We start from the raw sequence: 22238 nt of genomic DNA, 5'->3' as shown, positions 1-22238 counted from the left end.
TCCAGTTGATCCTATAAATACTATGGTATTTGCAGAGAAGGGATACATCTAGACGAAATGACGCGCGCGCATTGGCTTACCCTTTACCCTAGTCAACATGTTTGGCCGCATTATCAACCCCCTTCTGATCTCCCTGGTCCCCCTAGCCCAGCTGCAACCAGCCAAAGCAGCCGGTGATTCATGGCCAATCAGCGACTCTGGCTATACAGATGTCGTGCAATGGGACCATTACAGCTTCATCATCAATGGCGAGAGAAAGTACCTTTTTGGAGGCGAAATGCATCCCTTTCGCACGCCGGTTCCGGAAATGTGGCAAGACATAGCCCAAAAGTTCAAAGCCAGCGGCATGAACACATTCTCCTTCTATAACATGTGGGGGATGCACGAATCCTTTCCTTCTCAGGTCGACTTTACTACCGCCTTTCGTGACTACCGGAGACTTCTTCAATACGCCGAAGATGCCGGCCTCTATGTAATGGCCAGGCCGGGACCCTACACCAATGGGGAATTGAATGCTGGCGGCTATCCGATATGGGTGACCACGGGAGACTATGGGTCGCTGCGCACAAACGACACACGCTATACGGCCGCGTGGCAAGACTACATGACGGAGATCACCGACATCATCCGCGACCACCAAATTCACAAGAACGGGACCATCATCTCCATCCAGGTCGACAACGAGTTTCCGTCCCAGTACAAGGACCGCACGGCCAAGACGCCGAATGGGCCGGGCATCGGGTACATGGAGAACCTTGAAGCCTTGATCAGGGAGCAGGGCGTCGAGGTGCCGACGACGGCCAATGCACCGGGGCACTACCCTGATTGGTCCAAGGACTACGACACGGTCGGAGCCGGAGGCGATGTGGACGTCTGGGGACTGGACTCTTATGTACGTGACTCGCATACTACTCGTGAGCTTGGCTTGCATTATACTAATGATCGCTGTAGCCACTTTGTTGGTCGTGCAACCCAGACGACTGTAGCTCAGCCAATGATGACTTCACGCTTTTGAAATACTATGACTATTTCCAAGAAGTAGCACCGAACCAGCCAGGTCTGATGCCCGAGTTCCAAGGCGGGAGAGTCTTGCCGCTGGGCGCAGAAAGCTGTGAAGCCTCGGTTGGTCCCGACTTTCGCAACGTCTATTATCGACACAATATTGACCAGAAGATGTCGGCACAAATCATGTACATGTTTGCCGGGGGTACGAACTGGGGATGGATCGGTGTGCCCTTCATCGGGTCCAGCTACGACTATTCGGCGCCCATTGCGGAAGATCGTACCCTGCGTGACTCGTGGTACGAAGTCAAGAATCTTGCCTTGTTCACCCGGGTTGCCCAGGATCTCGCCAAGGTCGACAGGCTGAATGGGACTGACGCCGTGATTGATAATGACGCCATTAGTGCCACCGAGCTTCGAAATCCCGATACCGACGCTGCATTCTACGTCGTGCGACATGCGACGTCGACGGAGGATTCGGCCGAATCATTTCACATGAATGTCACCACATCGATCGGCAGCCTCGTGATTCCTCAAGTGATTAGTGCGCTTCCACTATCTGGGCACATTGCCAAGATTGTCGTCACCGACTTCACGTTTGCAGATCAGCAGCTCATTTATTCCACGGCCGAAGTATTCAGCTATGTGGTCATTGACAACGCCCCGGTCTTGATCCTTTGGGTACCAGCTGGGGAAAGCGGAGAGTTCTTGCTGAAAGATGCCGAAGGCGGCGAGATTCTCAATTGTGATGGATGCTCCGATGTGTCCTTCAATCAGACTGTGGATGGAGTGATCACGGCCTTTACGCAGGGTGAGGGGTCTAGTCTCTTAAAAGTTGGAGATGTGCGTGTTTTGCTGCTCGATCGAGTTGCGGCTTGGCATACTTTCCTTCCGGTTCTGACCAAGGACCCTTCAGCTCCGGTGAATCAAACCAGTGAGTCCCCATCGATAAGCAGGAGCATATCACAAATGCACATACTGACCAAGCTGTAGTCGTCGTTCAAGGACCTCATCTTGTCCGTGAAGCTGGTATTGATGATACCAATGGTCTTCATGTACACGGAGATACCAACGCAACGACCGAGGTCGAGATCTTCGCCACCAGCTCGGTGAATAGATTGTGGTGGAATGGAAAATCGACTTCCTTCACCAAATCGAGCTATGGGTCCTTGATAGCCACAATCAACGGTCCTGACAGTTACGAGTTGCCTCCACTAATCGATTGGAAGACTCATGATACGCTTCCAGAGCGCTTTGTGAACTACTCGGCAACCAGCGACGCCTGGGTCTCTGCCGACAAGGGTCTCTATGTCGATTTGTACGGTCCTCATCACGGCTTTAGTCTGTGGCGCGGCACCTTTAACGGCTCAGCAACAGGCGGTGTCTTTGAGGTCCAAGGCGGCCGAGGCTTTGCATTCTCGGCGTACCTGAACGGCCAGCAAGTCGGCTCTTATGCCGGAGACGCAGGAGACGCCAGCTCGACCCTGTCGGTTTCTTTTGAAAATGCTACAATTGACAGCGATGGCGAGAATATCATTCTGCTCGTGCAAGACAATACTGGCCACGATGAGACGAGCGGCGCGACAAAGCCGCGCGGTATTCTGAGTGCCGCTCTGAACGATACCAGTGAAGCCATTCAATGGAAGCTGGCAGGCACTGTTGGAGCCCCGATGAACAAGACTGTCGACACGGTCCGTGGCCCTTACAATGAAGGAGGACTGGTAGCTGAGCGTCTGGGATGGCACCTCCCAGGCTTTGATGATGCGACATGGTCAGTCGGGAGTCCGTCTGCTGGTGTCCAAGAGGCTACCATTCAATTTTACCGTACACTGGTTGATCTGGATATTCCCGAAGGACACGATGCCTCGATTGTGTTCACCATCGCAACGAATAACCCAACGGAAAGAGTGAGGGCGCTTCTTTACGTCAACGGGTACCAATACGGCCGCTATATGCCATATGTTGGCAGCACCTCAAGTTTCCCAGTACCTCCCGGAATCCTAGATTATAGCGGCAAAAACACAATAGCCATCGCACTGTGGTCACAAGACGACGAGGGTGCGTCTTTGGATGTTACCTGGGAGATAACCAGCTTAACCCGATCTTCTTTGAACTCCAGATTTGATGGGTCGTACCTTCGCCCAGGCTGGTCCGAGGATCGCAACGTCTATTACTAAGGGGCAAAGTCTCATGGAGACGAGAGACGCTTGATGTTCATTTCATATTCTGATAGGTAATGAAACTCGTTTCTCATGGTCGAGATGTCAAGTCCATGCTCACTGGCACTCAAAAATGCTGCGTGAAGCATATGGCCCGGGAATTCCCGGGAAAGTTCGACCAAATGGCAGGAGTCCCTGGAGGGAGCCCACGAGAATGAGAATCCGTTAGTTACCTACTAGTCTTACCTAATACAACACCCAATTTACCTCAATATTCTGCCTCTCCTGTCCGTCTAACCTACATTCGCTTGACCAAGTCATGGGACCTAGTGTAGATTCACATCAGTGACGCTGGTTCATGTAGCGCCCTATCTATCTCCAAACCTCTTTGTGTGGAAGAAGCCAACTAGTTGCGTCTTAATGCTAAAGATGTCGCTTTAAGAATTGAGCAACTTATCCGAGGCCAATAACCTTCAACATTTCCCATGCAGTCACGGCATGCGCCTAAAACATATTGCGAGCCCACCCGCATTGAGAAGAAGATATGAAATCTGACGTGGGGCAGATCAGGAGCCACTGACATTCAATGTGTGAAAACACCATTGCGTATTTACTGGGTTTGATGTGTATCCGATTCGTGAGCTAGGCCACTGGCTTCAAAGTCATACTTCTCCGCATTTGTTCATTTATACTATACCAAAACGGCAAGTTTGCCGACCGATTGCCAAATGGGGCAACCCACTGAAAACTGTCTGCTGCTCTCCACGGCCGTCCGGAAGTACCCCAATAGTCCATCTCAGGACCTCGCTTGTACGACATCAATTCGATTAAATCCGGATCTATCGTGCGGAGAACGCTTGTTGGACTTGACCAAATCTCTGCTGCTCTTAATCTTGTCTTCCTGAAGAGAGTTTGTTCTGCGTACCATTTTCTTCAACACTTTTGCAACCAACCATGTCTAGACTCCAAGACAAAGTGGCCATCGTCACCGGATCTTCCTCTGGAATAGGGAGGGCGATAGCTTTGGCGTACGCCCGCGAGGGAGCTGCCGTCGTCTGCGCCGATCTGAAGCGGGAAGCCCGATCTGCCGGCCCAGAGCCGCAAGCCTCGGTTCCATGCACCAATGAAATGATCACCAAGGAGGGTGGACGAGCAATATTTGTTCGCGTGGACGTCAGCCAGGCGACAGATGTGCAGAACATGGTTGAGCAAGCAGTGTCGGCCTTTGGACGTGTCGATATGTAGGATGAGTTTTTGATCAAGTACCCGCTACTCGGCTCCCAACTAACCTTTTCTATCTGGTTTAGACTCGTCAATAACGCGGGAATCTCTTTGGAAGCCGGACGTGCACCCCTAAAGCTCCACGAGACTCCGGAAAGCACTTGGGATATTACCATGGCGGTCAATGTCAAGTCAGTCTTCCACTGCTGCAAGTTTGTCATTGCCCAGATGCTACAGCAAGAAGTGGTCAACGGACATAGAGGATGGATCATCAACATGTCCTCCATCTTTGGACTTGTCGGTGGTCGCTTTAATAGTAAGTTTATTTCAATGTTATGCATCAAAGGACGCCTGAATAATGGTTCCTAGTATCCTACGCTGCTGCTAAGGCGGCTGTATCAAACATTACCAGACAGGTAGCTTTGGACTATGCTGAGGATAAGATTCACTGCAATGCGATATGTCCTGGATGTAAGTTTAAGCTCTTCTCTCGCCAATATGATGTAATCCTGACAAAGGTGAAAACAGACACACAGACCGCCATCTTTTCCGAAACAATAACCCATCTAGATGATGCCAAAGGGATCGAGGCTCGACATCCCTTTGGTGGCGTTGGTAAACCTGAAGATATCGTAGGCGCGGCCATTTTTCTAGCTAGTGCAGAAGCCTCATGGATCACGGGGGTTTGCTTACCAGTCGATGGAGGTTACACGGCACAGTAATATGAAGAGAGTCTTCAGTTGAATGTTATTATCAGAATTGAAACGATCATAACAATCATTTTTCTGAGACTCCAGATATGCGACTCCCTGTGAATATCCACTAAGATACATGTTTAAAGAGTTCGGCATGGCACTACATCAATCCATAAGTGGAGATTTCTGTATTAAGAGATGGTGGGCAGCATGCCTACTAGTACCTACAGAGCATGGTTGAAATTCTACTTAGTCAAATCCCACGTCTAGGGTCAATATACTTGGCCACACACATATAGGCACTCGTTTAATAATCGCTGTATCAACCTGCACCGCAATCTTCAGGCTGCCTTCACCCAGACAAGTTTGCTCGAGCCAGGAAAACTAGTAAGAAAACTTCTGTCCCAGAATCTCTTCGCTGAGGACCCACAGCTTATCAGCAAGCTCGGCATCATCTGCAAACTCGTATGGCTTTTCCCCCTTGGCATTGGTGATGTAGGCAGGCGACTTGGAGACAATCTCGGGATCAAGAGCAGCCATCAGCGGGGTAGCTGCGCCCTGCTCGATTGTCTTGGTCTGAGGCTAGTCCCAGTACCAATGGCGGCCAGTATTTCTCACGGTGATTTCATCGACATTGGCAAACGCACTCTGGTCAAGGTGGGTACCCAAGCTGGTGCCCATGATCAATCCAGGATGGAGCGCGGAAGCAGTGATACCGCGGCTACTAAGACGCTTGGTCAAGCCAACGGCGAAGAGAATGTTGGCCGTCTTGGACTGTCCATAGGATGTCCAGATATCGTAGGTCTTGCCGTCCGAGAAGTTCCAGTCCTCAAACTGCACAGGACTACAGCGATAGGCCTGGCTGCTCACATTCACCACACGTGAGCCGGGTCCGGCAGCCTCTAGGGCAGTCACCAGAAGGTTGGTGAACAAGAATGGCCCAACATGATTGGCGGAGAACTGCAGCTCCACGCCGTGCTTATCCTTTGTGTAATCCAGTACAGCCACTACAAAAGACGAGTAATTTCATTATTCAGCCAGCCTCTAAATAAGTAAGTTACTTACTGATTCCAGCATTGTTGATCAACACGTCAATCTTGGGGGCTGTAGCCAGAATGGTCTCGGCAGCGTTCTTGACAGAGTCGCGGTCAGTCAGGTCCAGCGGCACGTAAGTGGTCTTGATAGAGCTATCGATAGCTTTGATGCTGTCGAGGACCGGCTGAACATTATTGGCAGTTCGAGAGGCGAGTATGATCTGAGCAGGACTGCCACTGGCAAGCGTTGTGGCAATCTGGCCGCCGAGGCATTGGGCATTGGCTCCAGTGGTTACAAAGGTGCGACCCTTGACACGAGATGCGAGAGCTGAGATGACTTCAGCTCCTGTAGTGTTTTAATTAAAGGCAGCCATCGTAAATGTAGTTGAAGCGTTTCAATTTCAGTGAATAATATTGAAGAATGAATAGTGCTATGAGACTTGATGATTTGATCGAGCAAGATGAGAAAGGAGAAGATGGTAGATGGTCCTTCCAACTGTCTTCTGGATCAGGAGAGAGTTTATATCCTGAACGTTCAAATATGCTGTCGGGTTCATTCTCACTTTGTGAGAAGTTGTCGGATTTATTTTCATCTCTTTTACAAGCCAAAGCCGAATTCAAGCTTGAGACAGGCATATAGATTTGTAATATGGTCTGCGACGTGTGGTCAGGCGTGCAAACGAAACATAACGCTTCAATATTTGTGCCGTTGCCTGACTGGTTGTCAGCGCGGAAGGCCGGGTTTGTCTTATCCACCTCATTTGCATCCGCATATCTATTGAAGGAAGCAGAATAGCAAAGCTTTCAGTGACACCCCGATTTCGAGAAAGATGGAGAGACTGTTGCTCCATCGTCAGCTCCTGGCTTCAAATTTTTCCAGTTGTCTATCAATCCAGCCGTTGCATTGAAGCAAACTTGAAGAATAATGGCTAGTGGACTTTGTGGAAAGTTGACTTTGACTAAAGTAATGGGTACAACTCTCGTTTTGACGGATAAAAGCATCAGACCCCGGGACCTCCGGCTTAACGGCTATTTCCGGTAGGCTATAAAAGGCAATTAGGTCTTATGCACTTTATTTAACTAAACCTATATAGCTAAATCCGTTTATTTATATTAAATATACTAAATCCCTATTAATTTCCTATATAATAGCACTATTATTAATATAAAAAATATTATAAATAGCTTTTTTTATTATAATATAGCATTTAGCACTAAAGGTTATTTAGAACCTTATATTATTAGCTAAGGCATTTTAATTAAAAGTAATTAAAGCGCTATAATAGCTATTTAAGCGATCGCTAATAAAGCTAGCTAAAACGCTATAAAATATATAATTATAGCGGATATTACGGAAGCTATAATTAAAAATATAAGGCAAATAACCGCTAATATAGCTGGCTATAATATACTAAAGCAAGCTTTAATTATATTAATTCCTTGCTTAAAAGACTTTAAATTTAAAATCGATAAATTAAAATTTTTAATAGGAACCTTTAATTATCGCGCCTATATAGCACTGCTTAAGCTTAATAAGCAGGCCGCTAAATAAATCGCAAAAACCCCTATTTACCCTTTAAATAAAAAGCTTATTACTATTATAATTTTAGCTATAATTAACGATAAAACGCTATTAATAATTATAAAATATTATTTAATAAATATAAAAATAAAAGATGCTTTTTATAATTAATTTAATTTTATTATTATTAAAAAAAGGTAAAAACTATTAAAAAATTATATAAATTCGACTATAATAGCAAAAACCCAGCTAAATTTAATGCCGAATAAAATTATTATATACAAAAAAGCTATAACGCTAATAATTAACGCTTTATTTTAAATAATTAAATTTAATTATATCTAAAAATTATTAAAAATAAAGCTTTAAAATAAATAAAAAAAAAAAAATTAATTAGCTATCCTCCTAAAAGGCGTTATATTAGGACTTATATAACTTTAATAATCTTTTATAATTAAATTTATAAATAAAATAGCAATTAATAATAAAAATAACGCTAATTTATTATTTATTAATAATAACGGTTAAATTAACGGCAATTATTAGTATTACGGTAAAAAAGGTTATCGGCGAATTAATTATAAATTTAAAAAACGCGACGAAAAAACTGCAAACAAATAAAGTTTTAATTTTACGCAATTAACGCAATTATTTACGCAGTTAAACGCAATTATACGATTAAACGCAAATAAGGGTAATTACCGTAAACGCGGTACGGGTCGTAGCCGGGGCCGGGAAAGCGCGTTTATAAGCGTATTCCGGGGCTTTTAGCAGTTATTATTAATTATAATAAATAATAATTTTTTTTACTAATTTAAAAACGCTAAAATTATAAAACTCTTTAATTAGGATAAAAATTAAAAAAATTAAAAATAGCTTATAATTATTATACGCGGGTCGCTTTCGGCGCAATTAAATAATTATAAGCTACGCTTAATAGCAAACGCTATAAACCTGCTAAATAATGCGATCCGTATATATAAAATAAAACGAACTATTATAATTTCCTTATTTTAATAGCTATTTAAGCGCTAAATTTACATAAACGATAGCTATTAAATATAAGCGCTAATATTTATATTATAAACGATAAAGCTAATTTTATCGCTAAATTAATTATTAAATTAAATAAATATAATTAATTACCTATTATTATTAAGAATAATATAATATATCTAATAAAATACGGCTAAATATTAACCGTATAGCGTGGCTTTAAAAGCAAACGCCGGGAATTAACGCTTAAAAAATATTATTACGTTAAAAACTTCCTATTAAAAGTAATTTCTAATAATAAATTATATAAAGCTAAATTTAAAATTTATAATAACTTTATTAAAACGCCTAATAATAAAGTATTAACTATTATTAATATAATAAAAAAAGGGTGGTTTTTATAGCTATATAAGCAAAAAAAACTATTTTATATATAAACTTTAATAGCATTAAACGGATTAACGAAGCTATTAATTAAATAAATAACTTTATAATATTATCGATTAAATTATTTAAATAAAAAACGGCTAATTAAAACGATTAAAGCCACTAAAAGCATTAATTTAGATTTAAATAACATTCCTATACTAATATACGATGCGTACGATAAAGCTAAAAGCGTTCGGATCGATTTAGCAAATCTAATACGCATTCGCGCAAATTTTGCGGCGACCTTATTATAAGCTAATATTAAAAAGATTAAACCCGTTAATTTAAATAATAATTATTATTTTGCACTAATTAAATACCGTAAAATTATAAAATTATATTTTATCGATACTTTATTTAAAAAAATTTTATAAAGCGATTTTTTTAAATATATCGTTTAGCTATAATACGAGCTTAGGAAAAAAAAGCGCCGAATTAAAATAATTCGCATTAATAAAACTAATAATTTTAGCGGCGGCTTTTTTAATAATTACGCATAATAAAAAAGCATCGAATTAACTACGTTAATATTAAATAACTAATATTAAAACGGTACCGCTAAACGCGCGATTAAGGTATTATAAAATAATACGCGCGCTATTTATATTTAAATAAATATTTTTACGGTATTTTAGGATAAAATCTGCAAAATATAAGTTATCGTTTTAAACCATATAATACCTACTAAAAAGGAATTAATTACTTTTTAATAACGCTAAAAAAATAACTTTTAATTATAAAATATACTTAATCGCCTATTAATTAGGCACTTTAAAATTTTTAAATCGCGTATTTTTATATATATTTTAAAGGAAAATAGGGTGTAAATTAAGAAATTATAAATAAAGGCGCTAAAAAGTATATTTATAAATTATTTTAGGGAATATTTATACGAGGTATATATATTAGATATAATACGCTTTATTATAATTTTTTACGTTATATTTTATAAAAACCTTAATAAAAGCGCTAATTAGCCCGATCCGTTAAAAATAATTAAATCACTTCCGCAGCACGTTTAAAATAGGCTACAATATAAAACTTTAAAGCTAACTTACTATATAAAGCCTCGTAATCCGAATATAGCTAAAAAATAGGGATAAAAGGCGCGGTAACTTAAAGCCGGCTTTTTTTAAATATATATAGCTATACGGTAAAGCATAATTAAATATGCTATAATATATATAAATAGTGGTTATAATTATGCTATAATACGTTAAAGCTTAAATAAATATACCTACGTATATATAAATATAATTATAAAAAATAATTACCACGCTTTAATTAATTTACGGGATTATAATTAGGACGATAAAAAAAATCTAAGCTTTAAAGGCACGCTATTAATTACGCTAAATAAAAGCTTATATAACTATTTATTATTAATTAATAATAACTTATTTAAATAAATGCAAAACGAATACTTAATATTAATTATTAAATATAACCCTAATCCATTATCGATTAATTAGGCAAAAAATATATAAAAATAGCCTAATTAGCAATAAGCTATAGCAAAAAAAATCACTAAGCTATTTAAAAAAAAACGTTCGAATTCCTCGATTATAATAATTTTAAATTAAAGTAAAAGCCACTAATTAAATTTAAATAAATATATAAAACCAAATATAATTTTACCGGTAATATAAATAAATAAAAGGCACGCTTTATAGCTTAGGGCTTTATTTAAATTTTTAAAATTAACTATAAGGAAACCTTCGCTAATATAGCTAAATAAATAAGCATCCGCGTTCTAATCGCGATAGCTATAATTAAAGGCTAAAAAATCTTTTAAATCGATTTTATTATAACCTATTTATTAAGCCGGCTTAATAAAAAGATCTATATACACTAATTCTTATACCTAAATAAATTTATATTTTAACACCCTAATATTATATAATAATATAATTATACTCCTAATAATATAATTAGGCTATTACGCCTTTTATACGGTTTAAAGCAAAATGGCTTCGAATAATAACAAAAAATTAAAAAAAAATTAAAAAAACTAGGCTTTATAAAATTAAAAACCGATAATGCTATTTACTAAAACAAAGCTAATAAAACGGTATTAACCTTTTATATAAACGATTTTATAATTATATATATAAATACTAAAGCTATCGAAAAATTAATTTAATAATTAAATAAATAGCTAAAACTATAATACTTAGGTACCGCTAAATAATATTTAGGAATACGCATTATCCAGGAGGAAAATAATAATATTATATTATTATAAAATAGGTATTTAAATTAAATATTTAAAAAATTCGGATACTAAAATATCAAAAATGCTGCTATTCCTATTAATCCGGGATTAATAGCAATAACCTATAAATTTAAAGGCTACGTTAATTAAAAATCTAAAAATTAGTATTTTAAAAAGCTCGGGAAAACGAATTATGCTATAATTAAATTACGCGTAAATATAGCATACTATAATAAAGTATAAACTCGCTTTATAAATAACCCGTCTCCTAATTACATTAAGCATTTAAATAAAATATTATAATACCTTTAAAGCACCCGCATAAAAAAAATAAAATATACCCGATTTTATCGCTATACTAAATATAAAAAACTAAAATTATATATTTACGTTAACGCTAATTTTATAAGCGATAAATTAACCTTTAAATCTACGTTTAAATAAATAACGTTTATAATAGGCTCCCTAATAAGCTAAAATTTAAAGCTATAAAGCGTAATTATTTAATTTATTATAAAAGCTAAATATTACGCTATTAATAAAAGCGCTCGTAAAGCTATATTTATTAGGAACCTATTAAAAGAATTAAAAATAATACCTTAAAAAGCGATTCCTTTATTAGTTAATAATATAGGCGCAAAAGCGTAAGCAAAAGCCTAAACCAATACACCTACGAAAAAGCATATTAAGAGGTATTTTTATTATATTTAATAAAAAGTTTTTATTAGGAATATTTTAATTAAAAAAATCACATTTACGGAAAACGCCGCTAATAAGCTTATAAAAGCGATGCGACCTAAGGACTTTAAGCATTTCGTGCATTTGCTAAATATAATAAATTATAACCTAACCACAGGAATAATTATTATTATTTAATTATAAATTATACTATAAATTATCGTAATAGGGCTTATTCTTTTATTTCGATTAAATCGCTTATTATAAAAGGCGTATAGAAAGTTAATTTTAACTAAAATAATAAGTATAACTTTCGTTTTAACGGATAAAAGCATTAGACCCTGGGACCTCCGGCTTAACGGCTATTTCCGGTGGGCTATAGGAGGCAATTAGGTCTTGTGCACTTTATTTAACTAAACCTATATAGCCAGATCCGTTTATTTATACTAAATACACTAAGTCCCTATTAATTTCCCACAGACTTTGGGTCTGGCGATATCAGCACTCTCGCCGCTAATACCAATCCACCCGTTTCTGTCCCCGTCGCATCTTGTACTTCAAGACAGCATTGAATACATGGGAATTCGGAGTCTAGTAGGTAACATTACCACTTAATAATATGTACCACCTAGCAATCGGTTCTCCAGGCATCACCGATAGTGACGCGCGCAAGGCTTTGTAATCAATTCACTGGGCAGAATCAAGTACTTGACTCGGTGTAGGCCACCACTATAAATATACGAAAACGGTGCGCAAACATGGTGTGATAATCGTAGCTAGGAGTCAATAAAAGCAAGCAGCGTTGAAGCATCTACACCCCGAGTGGACGAGAAGAGGGCAAGAAAGTTGAGGTTCAAAATTGAAAAGATATTTTCCATTAAACAGGCCGAATCAAAACTAACAGACAGTATAATCACCCTGAAATGGTTCAGCTGTGCCCCGCACCGACAAGTTGCAAGCCCTATCGGGAACGAGTGGACGCTAAAGAAGCAGATCCCTTCTTATTATGTGCCACTAATCTAATGAATACTGGAGCAAAACATGCGCGCAGGCGTCCATCCCGAACGGGCCGCTGGAAGACTATATGCCCGCTGAGTCAGCGGCTCGTGGCATAGGAGCAATATGCCAATCATTATTGTCCAATACCAAAGTCTGTGCTACTGAATGGGGCAACGCGATGGAGACATTGCGACCTTATAGACGGATTGTGGGGTATAGAGGAGTCCACTGATTGGCATGGCACTCGATTGCCGCAGCCCGAACATTGCGAACTCCCGAACACCTGGGTTATATAAACATGCAAGATTCCATGTACGGCACTGTCAATTTCCTATTCTCGCATGCTTAATCATCTTCTGTACACGAAAAGTATCGATCCATTTCCTTGTCGGATTCGAAAGGGCACGATATGAGTTCAATCTCTAGCCACGGGATTATCCTCCAGGCGGGCAGCTTGGCGCTGGCTGTTCTGCTACTCCAGGTAAATACTCTAGTCTACATCTTTACCTTGTTGACTTTGACTTATATCCATTCCAGTTACTATGGCGAGCTTACCGTACACCCTTACGTCGCATTCCTGGTCCATTCTATGCAAGATTTACCCATCTCTGGTTGAAGAAACATGTAGTCTTGGGTCGAAGAATGCATTATGTGCATGATTTGCACCAAAGATATGGCCCAATTGTTCGCATTTCTCCACATGAAATCGCCATTGCAGACCCGGCAGCCTTTCAAGAGATCCATCGCAGTGGTAGCGGCTATCTTAAGAGTCCATGGTATTCGTCATTTCGGCAAGGAGAGAGTGCAGACGTCTTTTCCATGATTGATCCCCACGAACATGCCAAGCGACGGAGGCTGCTTGCTCCTCTATTCAGTAACTCAGCCATTACGCAAAACTGGGACTCGGTAATCGTGGACAAGATTTCGATGACGGTGGACAAGATGAAGGACGAGTTGTCTCGAGATGGCCAGCTCGACGTCTTCAAGTGGTGGACGCTCATGACTGCAGACGTCATTTCCCACCTCGCATTCGGAGAACCTTTTGGAATGTTGGATAAGGGAGAGGTAAGCTGAAAATATTGCCCAATTTTCCGTCCAGTGAACCGGCCAAGTTCTAAAATTTCAAAACTTCAAAACTAGAAAACCTCAGCAATGCAAAAAATCGAAGACGCCACGAAGTATGGGGGCTTTAACTCCGAGTTACCCGTGTTGGCCAAGATGCTACACTATATTCCCAACCGCGCGATACAAGATTTTGTCACTGCTGATGCCGATGTGCAGAGATTTGCAGAGGAGACGATGAGGCGCGTTCGATTTGATGGGATAAAGGGAGCCAACATGTTTTCCAGGATTGTGTCGGAGAATGAAAAAGAAGATGCCACCTTGACAGATTACGAAGTGGCGTTTGAAGCTGCTGGCTTTATTGTGGCCGGTTCTGGAACGACGGCAGTAACCCTCACCTATATCGTTTGGGCCGTCTTGTCCCACCGCGCCGTTCAGGCCAAGTTGGAGGCCGAGGTGGGGGCACTTCCGGAAGACTACACCGACGAAGATCTAAAGAAGCTCCCATACTTGTCTGCTGTCATAGAAGAGACGCTCAGGTTGTATGGTGCCGCGCCTGGGGCACTGCCACGGACCGTGCCAAAGGGTGGCGCAACGCTCGGTGGCTATTACATTCCAGAAGGCATCACTGTTAGTACCCAGGCATTCAGTCTGCACCGTGACGCTCGGATCTACGATGCGCCCGAAAGGTAAGTGACGTCGACTCCTGAGCATATCTATGTCGAGATGACTAATTTTGATTTGTTCAGCTTCGTGCCAGAGAGGTTTCTCACGGAAAAGGGAGAGTTCCAAGCATCGAGCAAGGTCGCCTTTCACCCATTTGGTGCTGGAACTCGGACGTGTCTGGGTATTCACTTGGCACGAATGGAGCTGCGCCATGGCACGGCGCTATACTTCCGCACATTCAAAGGTTCTCGCTTGGCACCTCAGACGACACCGGAATCTATGGACATGGTCAATCATTTCTTGATCAGCCCCAAGGCGGAACAATGCTGGGTTACTAATTAAATGTACTATTGAATCTCCTTTTGTTTGTAAAATCAAAATATTCGCGCATGCAGGGGCTTTTTGAGAGTCCAAGGTATTCATGTCGAGATGCAAACCATGACCCCTAGTAGTAGTGGGTGGGGTTTCTAGGTACATTAGAGCGGCTAAATGTTTCCTAGTAGCACTTTATCACCGCGTTTCAGGCGCCAACTACCTACAAGGTTGGTGCCTACTGCGCATCTATAGGTGCTTTTAGCAGGGTATGAAAATGCACCAGGAGCAGTATCTCGAACTCGTGTTAAAGAAAATAGCCGACGGATATATTATATATGGAGTCCTTCAACCTATTATTCGCGGATCAATCGGCGCAAGTCAGCCGTCACTCTTGTTGATCTATCCATACCACGACAACTCGGTGTGCATCTTCTGCCTGCCTTCGCCATTCACTCCCCCGAGATGTGACGACGCGGTGAACAGCTTCCCAAACCCACAGCAACAATGCACTGCGCATCCGGGCCTCAATTTGTTGATTTTTATTGGCACTCTCGGACGGACCTGCGACGACCTTTGAAGTAGTGCCGATCTCTCGACATAATACATGGTATGTATAAAATGTCCTGATGTCACGTCTTTCGGGTGAGATGCATACGACAAATAATGATCTAGGTCCGCGACATTGTACCACTGTACCTGGTAAATGATTTCTTGTATTGATGATTGTTAGCAAGAGCAAAAATTTGTCCCGAGTCATGATGCATTTCTTCATGACCATATTCCCTTTGTTATGCATCCTCCTAGCCCACGGAAAGGCATGTGCGACTGATGAAGATTGCAGTCTGAATGGTGTTTGCAATTCTGGCAGTTGTGCTTGTGACGCTGGATGGAGGTCAGAAGACTGCGGGGAGCTGGACCTGTACCCTGCCAGGAAGGGATCGGGATATAACCACACAGACTATATCGGCTCTGATTTCTACGACATTACCGGCGCAGGCAACTCTTCCTGGTGTGGTGAGATCATCCAAGATCGAAACAACAAGACGCACTTCCACATGATTGTTTCACAATTCTCTCATGGCTGTGGTCTCAACCGGTGGAAGCCGTTTAGTACCGTCATCAGAGCCTCATCGACCACGGGTCCTGCGGGGCCCTACACCTGGCAGCAAGACGTCCTACCGGCCTGGCATCACAACCCAACCTGGTTCTGGAGCGAGGCTGACCAAAAGTATCTCCTATACTCGATTGGAGATGGTCTCGATTTGCCAACAACTTGCAAGGCCGAGACACTTCTGAACAATGTGTCCGTAACCACATCTACAGACCTGGTGAACTGGGATGCCCCGAAGCGCCTCTTTACGGGCAAAACCAACCCGGCCGCCATGCCTCTCTACACCGCGGCGAACCAGACGTCCGAGATCCTACTTGCACTCGAAGACAACTTTATATACCGAGCAGACAACTACACTTCACCCTATGAACTCGCTTATACGCCGACCTGGAACACATCCAGCTACAGTCCGACGTGGACCGAAGACCCATTTCTATGGCGCGACAAGCGTGGATTCTTCCACATTCTGGCACACTACATGATCGATATCACCGAGCGAGGCGAAAAGGGACCTCACGTCGGAGTGCACCTCTTTGCGCGAAACTACACGGGACCTTGGACCTTTCGGGAAAAGGCCGCGTACAATACGACGGTGCAATTTACCGACGGCACCTCTATTGACTATTACAGGAGGGAGAGGCCCAAGGTCTTTTTTGACAATGATAGGACACCCTTGTACTTGGTCAATGGGGTGTCGGAAGAAGATTCGAGAGCTTCGTACACGATTGTGGTGCCGATTGGACCTGCAGCGGCAGAATACGAGAAGACGTTGGGATTTTGAAACTAGGTAGATGCCGCGGATAACATTCTGAGGAGGGAGGAATTGTAAGAAATAAACACAAATCATATTTCCACGATTCGCGAAGACAAAATACAAGTTCATTCTGTCGTACTGCACTCACAGCGTCTATCTTTCAATACCTTGAGCAAGTATGATCATACCTCTAGTCCTAGTCTATCCTGAAAGAATCATAGAATCAATAATATCCGCGAGCTTTTCACCCGAATGGACGCGCTATTTCGTTTCGAGTTGGCGAGTGCGCTCTTCATATAACATGCGAGAGGTCGTCCTGGATCGTCATGCGTCAAATGATCTTCACGGCTTGCATGCCCTGAGTTCTGTGAGTAGATACGAAGTAGCCCTCTTCGTTCCAGTTTTCTAATCCTGGTAATCGGAGGACAGGATCGCTGGAAAAGATTTTATTGACTTCGGACCTGGTGCCGAATAGGCCGTAGTGAACGGTGGTTAGGGAGCCAATTCTCCTGTCTGTGACATCAACACCATTGCGTTCTACGAGCACTGACACGAACCTAAAGCCATCTCATCCTCGGCGGACCCATCCCCGAGCGGTAGATCGACTGATAGACTGATCGGGATGAATCGTATTGATCATTGAGGGGGAGCTCGCAAGCGTTTCTCCTGGAGAGCGCAACTCCCATTATACAGACGAGCTTAGTCGAGGTCTTTGTGTCGCATTACCGGATCGTATAAATCATAGTGTCAGATGGTAGATCATAGGTCCCATGCACGAGGGTGCGCTTGAGCACACTGATCAACACAACGGTGTTCAGATAGATATACGGGGACTTCCGGGGGTTATCCCAAGTAAGCGTGTACCACGTGAAAACTAGAAGGCGCAGAACATAGATCAATATATCTCATCATTGACACCTATATCAGACTAGTTGAAACTCCAATAGGAAAGCACCACCTTGATCAACAATATTGAATTCGTACCCCGCAATAACTAACTATATATCGCCACCACCACAAGCTCTAATTGTGCAGACATAGCCTGTCGGTATATCGCAACATCTGTATACTGCGTCCCTTTTTACTAGAGGTAAATCCTCTACTCGTTGGGCATATATCCTCCTACGCGATGGACAGTTGTCTGGGTATGTTCTCCGCGCAGCAGCCTCTCCTCCACTAATGGCTTAATCAAGTCCATAAACGATGCCGAAGACACCATTTGCTTATGCGCCTCCGAGTCGACGTATCTATGACGGACGTATCATGGTCAGCACCCATTTCTAGGCAATATACTTGTGAAAAGATATGATAGGTATGAGTAATGTTGTTGTATTAGTTGAGTTGTTCGCATCCAACAGAGAAGATATATCCAGGTGTTGAGAAGCGCTCCCCTTATTCCTGCACTTTGACAATACTGTGCAAGTACGAATGAAACGACACGTCACAAGCACAACATACTTTTCATATAGAGTGATATTAATCCCGCCAGTTGCGCTGTCCTCCGACTTGTAGATAACGAGTTCGACGCATCCCGGTACATCGCGCTTAATCATTGCGGCGAGCGCCTCAAGGACTGCGATGGCTCTGTCGTACGAGCCATCGGCGATTGGCAGTGTTACAAATTGGTTAAAATATGACATATTGATGTCTTTGTTGCTTTGATGTTGGAGTTGAAAAATCCATTGATTAGAGGCGGTGGTTGCGTACTGTTTTATAAAAAGGCGGCATTCAATGATTATTCATCTGGCTTATATAGCTCGCCCATCTAACTAGGGTCGTTCTCTAATTCATCTAGTCAGCACTGCATCTCATCTTGTCATGCTTTCTTACGAAGGATCCTGAACCTGTGTTTTATGTCGCCTACTTTACTAAGGAACGTCATATACTAACTACATCTTAAGAGTCATCAAGGACCCGGAGTGGCCTTCGGACCGTTCGTTCATGCCGTACACCCGAGGTGGGACCCGTCTTACCCGTCGGTGTTGCAAACCCCGCAATGCTTTTTGGGACTTCACTGAAAAAGGTTTTTATAGGTACCACGTTTGACGCTATCAATACAAGCTTGTCCTTCACCTTTCCCCAACAATGGGACAAGGTTGTGTACAAGTTCCCGGGCGGCAGGTCAGCGCCCACCACGAGGCGAAGTAAGTTGCGAGGTCTCGTTATCAATGTGAATGAGTCGAGTAGGGAGCCAATTTGGTTTCGAAGGGACCTTGGGTCTTTTGCATGCAATGTGGTTTTTGCTGCACTCTTCGATCCAGTAGCGCGCAAGGCCCATGTTCTGGCTTGATCCAACGATGTTTGTAAGGGTATAGTTATAGGCTGGATCTAACAAAGGACCTGACGAAAGATTCAGTGACTCGTTCGATGCGGGTGCTGAGATGGGGAACAAAAACCAAACCAAACCAACCCCAACCTAAGACGGACAGCCGTAAGGCTGTGGCCTTTATGTGGTTTTTAATCAAATAGCATATAAAATCTCAAAATATGTGGAAACAGTCTTGATTAAGAAAACGATGGATGATGATCCTGTATGCTAAACGCAACGAAAAACAAAGGCTTATAAGTCCCGAAGGGACTTATAGAGCCACTCTAAGCTAAGCCTCCACAGCCACTTTTAGTGGGCATCTCCAGCGCCCCCACATCAGTGCAAGCGCCATGAGTCCTGACCTTTTTCTTCAATCGCAGGACTCAAGCTGAACTGTCCGCCTTGCTTCCAGGATGATCTCTGGTCACCCACAAAAACAGGAACGATGGGTATCGTTTCAATCTTGAGGTATACATTTTTTGGTTCCGAGAGATAACTTGTCATAAACGCCACCAGCCTCATCTTCTCTTTTTCGCAGCCAAAATGGCGGTCAGGCCAGCTTAAACGTCGACGGAGTAGACATCCTGCTGCGACAGCCCTCTCCCGATCAGAGGACGCTTCATGGTGGCGAAATTCTGCATAGGTTGGCTTCTTCTGTACTTCCTTTAAAACGTACTCGCATGCCCTGCAAAGCATGACTCGCAATACTGAGGGTTGCCTTACTTAAGACTCTTGAACTTTTGTGAACTGGAAAAGCTTAGTCCGTACTCTTTCACTCACGAGTTTCAATCTTGACCCCGCGCCAGGCTGGAGACTTTGCAGGGACGAGTTACAACAAACACATATTCGGCTAACTTACCGCAAATGGCAACCCTTTCAGCAAGTATCGGATCTAAATCGATCTCTAGGCTTAGGCTTCATATATTATGATTGTACTTCGAGCGCGCATGATTGACGTATTGCTTATATTTAAGTGATCCAATTCACCCCAAAACGGGGTTCGACCTAACGCATCACCATTTGCTATGATTGACGGTACACTATCATATATTTTCACATTGCCAATAATCAATAGTTCTCAACCAGTGCATATAGCTTCCAAGGTCTGATACTTGACGGCACAATGGATCGATATGCGGACGTCTGCATAATCGGCGGAGGAATTTCTGGCATCTGCACAGCGATTCAGCTCATCCGCCAATACAAGACCAGAAATTTCATCATTCTTGAAAAGGCCAGGGAGCTGGGTGGTACTTGGTCAGCCAACACGTACCCTGGGTGCGGTTGCGATGTTGGTCTTCGTCATGTGATGGCACAATACTCAGATCCCGCTGACAGTTTGATAGGTTCCCTCTCACTTTTACTCATTCTCATTTGCTCTCAAACATGACTGGTCACAAAAGTACGCAATGCAGCCGGAAATCCTGGCGTACTTAAAGAGCGTATGTGAGCAGTATGAGATTGAGAAGCACGTCAAATTCTCTATGTACGTTAAGTCAAGTGAGTGGCAAGGGGGATCGAACAGCTGGTTTACGGTCGCTCAGAATCAACACGACGAAAGGGTCTTGAACTTGCGAAGCAAGATATTAGTCTCCGCCGTAGGAGGCTTATCTCTTCCCAAGCCTTGCACCATACCCGGAGCAACAGCTTTCACAGGGAAAATATTCCATTCAGCGGAATGGGATCACTCGTTTGACTGGGAAGGCAAGAACGTTGTCGTTGTGGGCAATGGGTGTAGCGCGACTCAATTTGTCCCCGTCATCAGTGATGATTCCCGACCAGTCAATAGGGTGGTTCAATTCGCCAATCAACCCCACTGGCTGGCCGAGCGAGAGAACCCGCAGTATTCTTCCATGTTCAAGTGGACTATGCGACATATTCCACTGGCAATGCGTCTGTACAGGGCATCCCTGTATTGGAGACAGGAGAGAGGCTTTCGAGCCTTTCACAATGAGAAAGGAGCATCGTGCCGAGCACTAGATGAATCAGCTACAGAGCAATACGTTCGAAAGAATGCTCCGGCTGAGTATGCCGAGTTTCTAGTGCCAAAGATTGAAGTCGGGTGCAAGCGGAGAGTCAATGATACCGGATACCTTCAGTGTCTCCATCGAGACAATGTGGAACTCGTCTTTGGCGACCCAATTCAGGAGATTATTCCTACTGGGGTTCGGACCAAATCTGGAAAAACAATTGATGCGGACGCCATCGTTCTAGCGACAGGTTTCCAGACGCAGAAGATGCTCAGTCCAATTCAGATCTATGGTGAGATAGGGAATAAAAACCAAACCAAACCAACCCCACCTAAAATAGATAGCCGTAAGGCTGTGGCCTTTATATGGTTTTTAATTAAATAGCATATAAAATCTTAAAATATATAGGAATAATTTTAATTAAAAAAACGATAAATAATAGTCCTATATGCTAAACGCAACGAAAAATAAAGGTTTATAAGTCTTAAAAGGATTTATAAAGCTATTTTAAGCTAAGCCTTTATAGCTATTTTTAATAGGTATTTTTAGTACCTTTATATTAAATTTCCCTTAAGGCTATTTATTAAGCCTTTTAATAATAATATTATAAATTAATAATAGCGGTATTATATTATTTATTTATTTTTTTTATTTATATTAAATATTACGATTTAATTATTATTAGTTTTTTAAGCATTTTTTATCGCTCGTTATTTAGTATCGGTAATAGGCTATTTATTTATTTTTTTATTTATAACCGTTATATATTTTTTAAATTCTTTTTATTTATTTTATTTTTATATATAATATAATAATAATTAATGCGTAATATTTTAATTAATATCCTTTTTTTATATATATAAAATCGACTAATATTTACCGTTAATATTTCGGAAGCAAAAAAAAAAGGTATTTAAAAGGATAAAAATTAAATATTATAGTTAAAATATCGATAACGACTTTTTTCCTTTTTTTTTAGTTTATATTTATAGCCGGTAAAATTATAAATTAAATAAAAGTAAAAAAAAAAGGCTTGGAGGTAGGGGATTTAATTTTAAGCTTAATCGAAAGAGTAGGTAAAAAATAGCGAATAAAATTAGCC

General features: G+C 41.7%; 5 protein-coding genes across 5 annotated transcripts; 4 read left to right on the top strand and 1 right to left on the bottom strand.

Annotated features, from left to right (window-relative positions):
* Positions 1 to 97: 97 nt before the first annotated feature.
* Positions 98 to 3179, top strand: PFICI_15292 (uncharacterized protein; the record flags this gene model as incomplete). The annotated part of the gene is made up of 3 exons (XM_007843873.1): positions 98 to 892; positions 952 to 1936; positions 1996 to 3179. The coding sequence occupies 3 exons, from the start codon at positions 98 to 100 to the stop codon at positions 3177 to 3179; spliced, it is 2964 nt and encodes a 987-aa protein (XP_007842064.1).
* A 936-nt stretch (positions 3180 to 4115) lies between these two features.
* PFICI_15291 (uncharacterized protein) lies at positions 4116 to 5104 on the top strand (the record flags this gene model as incomplete). The annotated part of the gene is made up of 4 exons (XM_007843872.1): positions 4116 to 4402; positions 4469 to 4698; positions 4752 to 4853; positions 4911 to 5104. 4 exons carry the CDS (start codon positions 4116 to 4118, stop codon positions 5102 to 5104), a joined length of 813 nt encoding a protein of 270 aa, XP_007842063.1.
* A 357-nt stretch (positions 5105 to 5461) lies between these two features.
* PFICI_15290 (uncharacterized protein) lies at positions 5462 to 6747 on the bottom strand (the record flags this gene model as incomplete). The annotated part of the gene is made up of 4 exons (XM_007843871.1): positions 5462 to 5659; positions 5696 to 6084; positions 6143 to 6457; positions 6675 to 6747. The coding sequence occupies 4 exons, from the start codon at positions 6745 to 6747 to the stop codon at positions 5462 to 5464; spliced, it is 975 nt and encodes a 324-aa protein (XP_007842062.1).
* A 6612-nt stretch (positions 6748 to 13359) lies between these two features.
* PFICI_15289 (uncharacterized protein) lies at positions 13360 to 15020 on the top strand (the record flags this gene model as incomplete). The annotated part of the gene is made up of 4 exons (XM_007843870.1): positions 13360 to 13431; positions 13488 to 14015; positions 14091 to 14701; positions 14762 to 15020. The coding sequence occupies 4 exons, from the start codon at positions 13360 to 13362 to the stop codon at positions 15018 to 15020; spliced, it is 1470 nt and encodes a 489-aa protein (XP_007842061.1).
* A 743-nt stretch (positions 15021 to 15763) lies between these two features.
* PFICI_15288 (uncharacterized protein) lies at positions 15764 to 16885 on the top strand (the record flags this gene model as incomplete). The annotated part of the gene is made up of 1 exon (XM_007843869.1): positions 15764 to 16885. One exon carries the CDS (start codon positions 15764 to 15766, stop codon positions 16883 to 16885), a length of 1122 nt encoding a protein of 373 aa, XP_007842060.1.
* Positions 16886 to 22238: the final 5353 nt, after the last annotated feature.

Source organism: Pestalotiopsis fici (genome assembly GCF_000516985.1).
Source record: "Pestalotiopsis fici W106-1 unplaced genomic scaffold PFICI_Scf_17, whole genome shotgun sequence".
Taxonomy (NCBI): Eukaryota; Fungi; Ascomycota; class Sordariomycetes; order Amphisphaeriales; family Sporocadaceae; genus Pestalotiopsis; species Pestalotiopsis fici.
This window is presented reverse-complemented; position numbering and strand designations above follow the sequence as displayed.